We start from the raw sequence: 1,884 nt of genomic DNA, 5'->3' as shown, positions 1-1,884 counted from the left end.
CGAGCCGGCTCACGAGCCGGCTCGGCTCACTTACACCCCTAGTGGGTACCCAGTGATCAGGAGTTGAGAAAAGAAATTTTGCAAGAAGCTCATCATTCTGGCTATACTATTTGTCCGGGTAGTACCAAGATGTATAAAGACTTGAAGGTAATATTCTGGTGGCCAGGTATGAAGAAAGATGTTGCTGAGTATGTAGCTAAGTGTGAAGCATGTCAAATTGTGAAAGCTAAACATCAAAGACCTAGTGGACTACTACAATCACTACCTATCCCTGAGTGGAAGTGGGAAGAAATTACAATGGATTTTGTGATGGGATTTCCCAGATCCAGACAGGGGCATGATAGTATTTGGGTCATTATTGATAGATTAACTAAATCAGCTCACTTTTTACCTATTAAGCAAACTGATTCAGTAGACAAATTAGCACGTCTATATGTAAAAGAAATTGTTAGATTACATGGTATTCCAAAAGTCATTGTCTCAGATAGAGATGGTCGATTTACCTCGAGGCTTTGGAAGAATATTCAAGAAAGCTTGAGTACAAATCTACATTTCAGTACAGCTTTTCATCATCAAACAGATGACCAATCTGAAAGAACCATTCAGGTATTGGAAGACCTGTTGAGATTATGTGTTTTGGATTTCAAAGGAAGCTGGGAATATCACATACCATTGATAGAATTTGCCTACAACAATAGTTACCAATCCAGTATACAAATGACACCATATGAAGCACTTTATGGTAGAAAGTGCAGAACCCCCTTAACTCAGGTTGAGGTAGAAGAAAGACAACTAATGGGCCCAGAATTGGTGGAGGAAGCAACAGAGAAAATCAGATTAATTTGAGACAGATTAAAAGCTGCTCAGGATCGCCAACAAAAGTATTATGACCCCAAGTACAGAGCAGTAGAGTTTGACGTGGGTGACTTTGTATTCTTGAAGATTAAGCCTATGAAGAGTATAGCTAGATTTGGTAAGGGAGGCAAATTGAGTCCTAGGTTTATTGGACCTTTTGAAATTGTTGAAAGAATTAGAAAAGTTGCTTATAGACTTGTTCTTCCAACTGACATGTCAGATATACATAACGTTTTTCATGTGTCACTGCTAAGGAAATGGGTTACTGATGCCCATCAACGAATCTCACATGATGATATTGAACTACAGAAGAATTTGACTTATACGGAAGAACCCGAAAGAATAGTAGATTTTGATAGTAAACAGATCAGAAATCGTCAGATTTCTTATGTTAAAGTAAAATGGAAATACAGACTAGAAAAAGAGGCAACATGGGAGAGAGAAGAAGATATTAAATTTAAGTTTCCTCAACTATTTGACAACTAAGGCACTGAATTTCGAGGACGAAATTTACAAAAATTAGGGGTGAATTATAAGGCTCTCAAATATATTTAAAATAATGTAAGCATCAACTTCCTCTAAATGTGAGCTTATTTTTATATACAGTTTACTTGAATTCCAAGCATTTTTTTATTAAATTATGAAATTAATTGTTTAATTGATTGTATTTAGTTATAGTTTATGGTTTAAATGATAGCTAGATTAAAGGCTAAGTATTAGGGAATTATTTAATAGCATGTACTTCAATTACTGTAGCAATTCCACTTAAACTAACATGCATGAAGCTGATGGAAATCCTATGGCTGAGAATGACTGAGAAGGTTTAGTGAAATTAAAAGGGTTATTATAATGTGATTTATTATGTGGAGACATTAGCTTCTTTTCCCCACCCGTCCCTCCTTGGACATCGGAAGCCAGCTTCAAGCTGAGTAGAGGGAGCCACTTGTTGAGGTTGCTGCTGTGAGATGCTTTGAAGGAGGATTTCAGATAATAAATTTCTGAAATCTAGTTGTTGGAATTCAATAAAAT

The 1,884-nt window shown here is 36.3% G+C and overlaps 1 protein-coding gene across 1 annotated transcript in view; it reads left to right on the top strand.

The window, feature by feature from the left end:
* The window catches only part of LOC110108092 (transposon Tf2-1 polyprotein), a 4,945-nt gene extending 3,604 nt beyond the window's left edge, over nt 1-1,341 (top strand). Inside the window, 1 exon segment of the mRNA XM_028695984.1 lies at nt 43-1,341. Within this exon segment, the coding sequence (XP_028551817.1) occupies nt 43-1,341 (1,299 nt within the window).
* Nucleotides 1,342-1,884: the final 543 nt, after the last annotated feature.

Source organism: Dendrobium catenatum, unplaced genomic scaffold, assembly GCF_001605985.2.
Source record: "Dendrobium catenatum unplaced genomic scaffold, ASM160598v2 fragScaff_scaffold_716, whole genome shotgun sequence".
NCBI classification, from domain to species: Eukaryota; Viridiplantae; Streptophyta; class Magnoliopsida; order Asparagales; family Orchidaceae; genus Dendrobium; species Dendrobium catenatum.
Note: the sequence above shows the minus strand (reverse complement) of the source record. Positions and strands in the feature narration are given on the sequence as shown.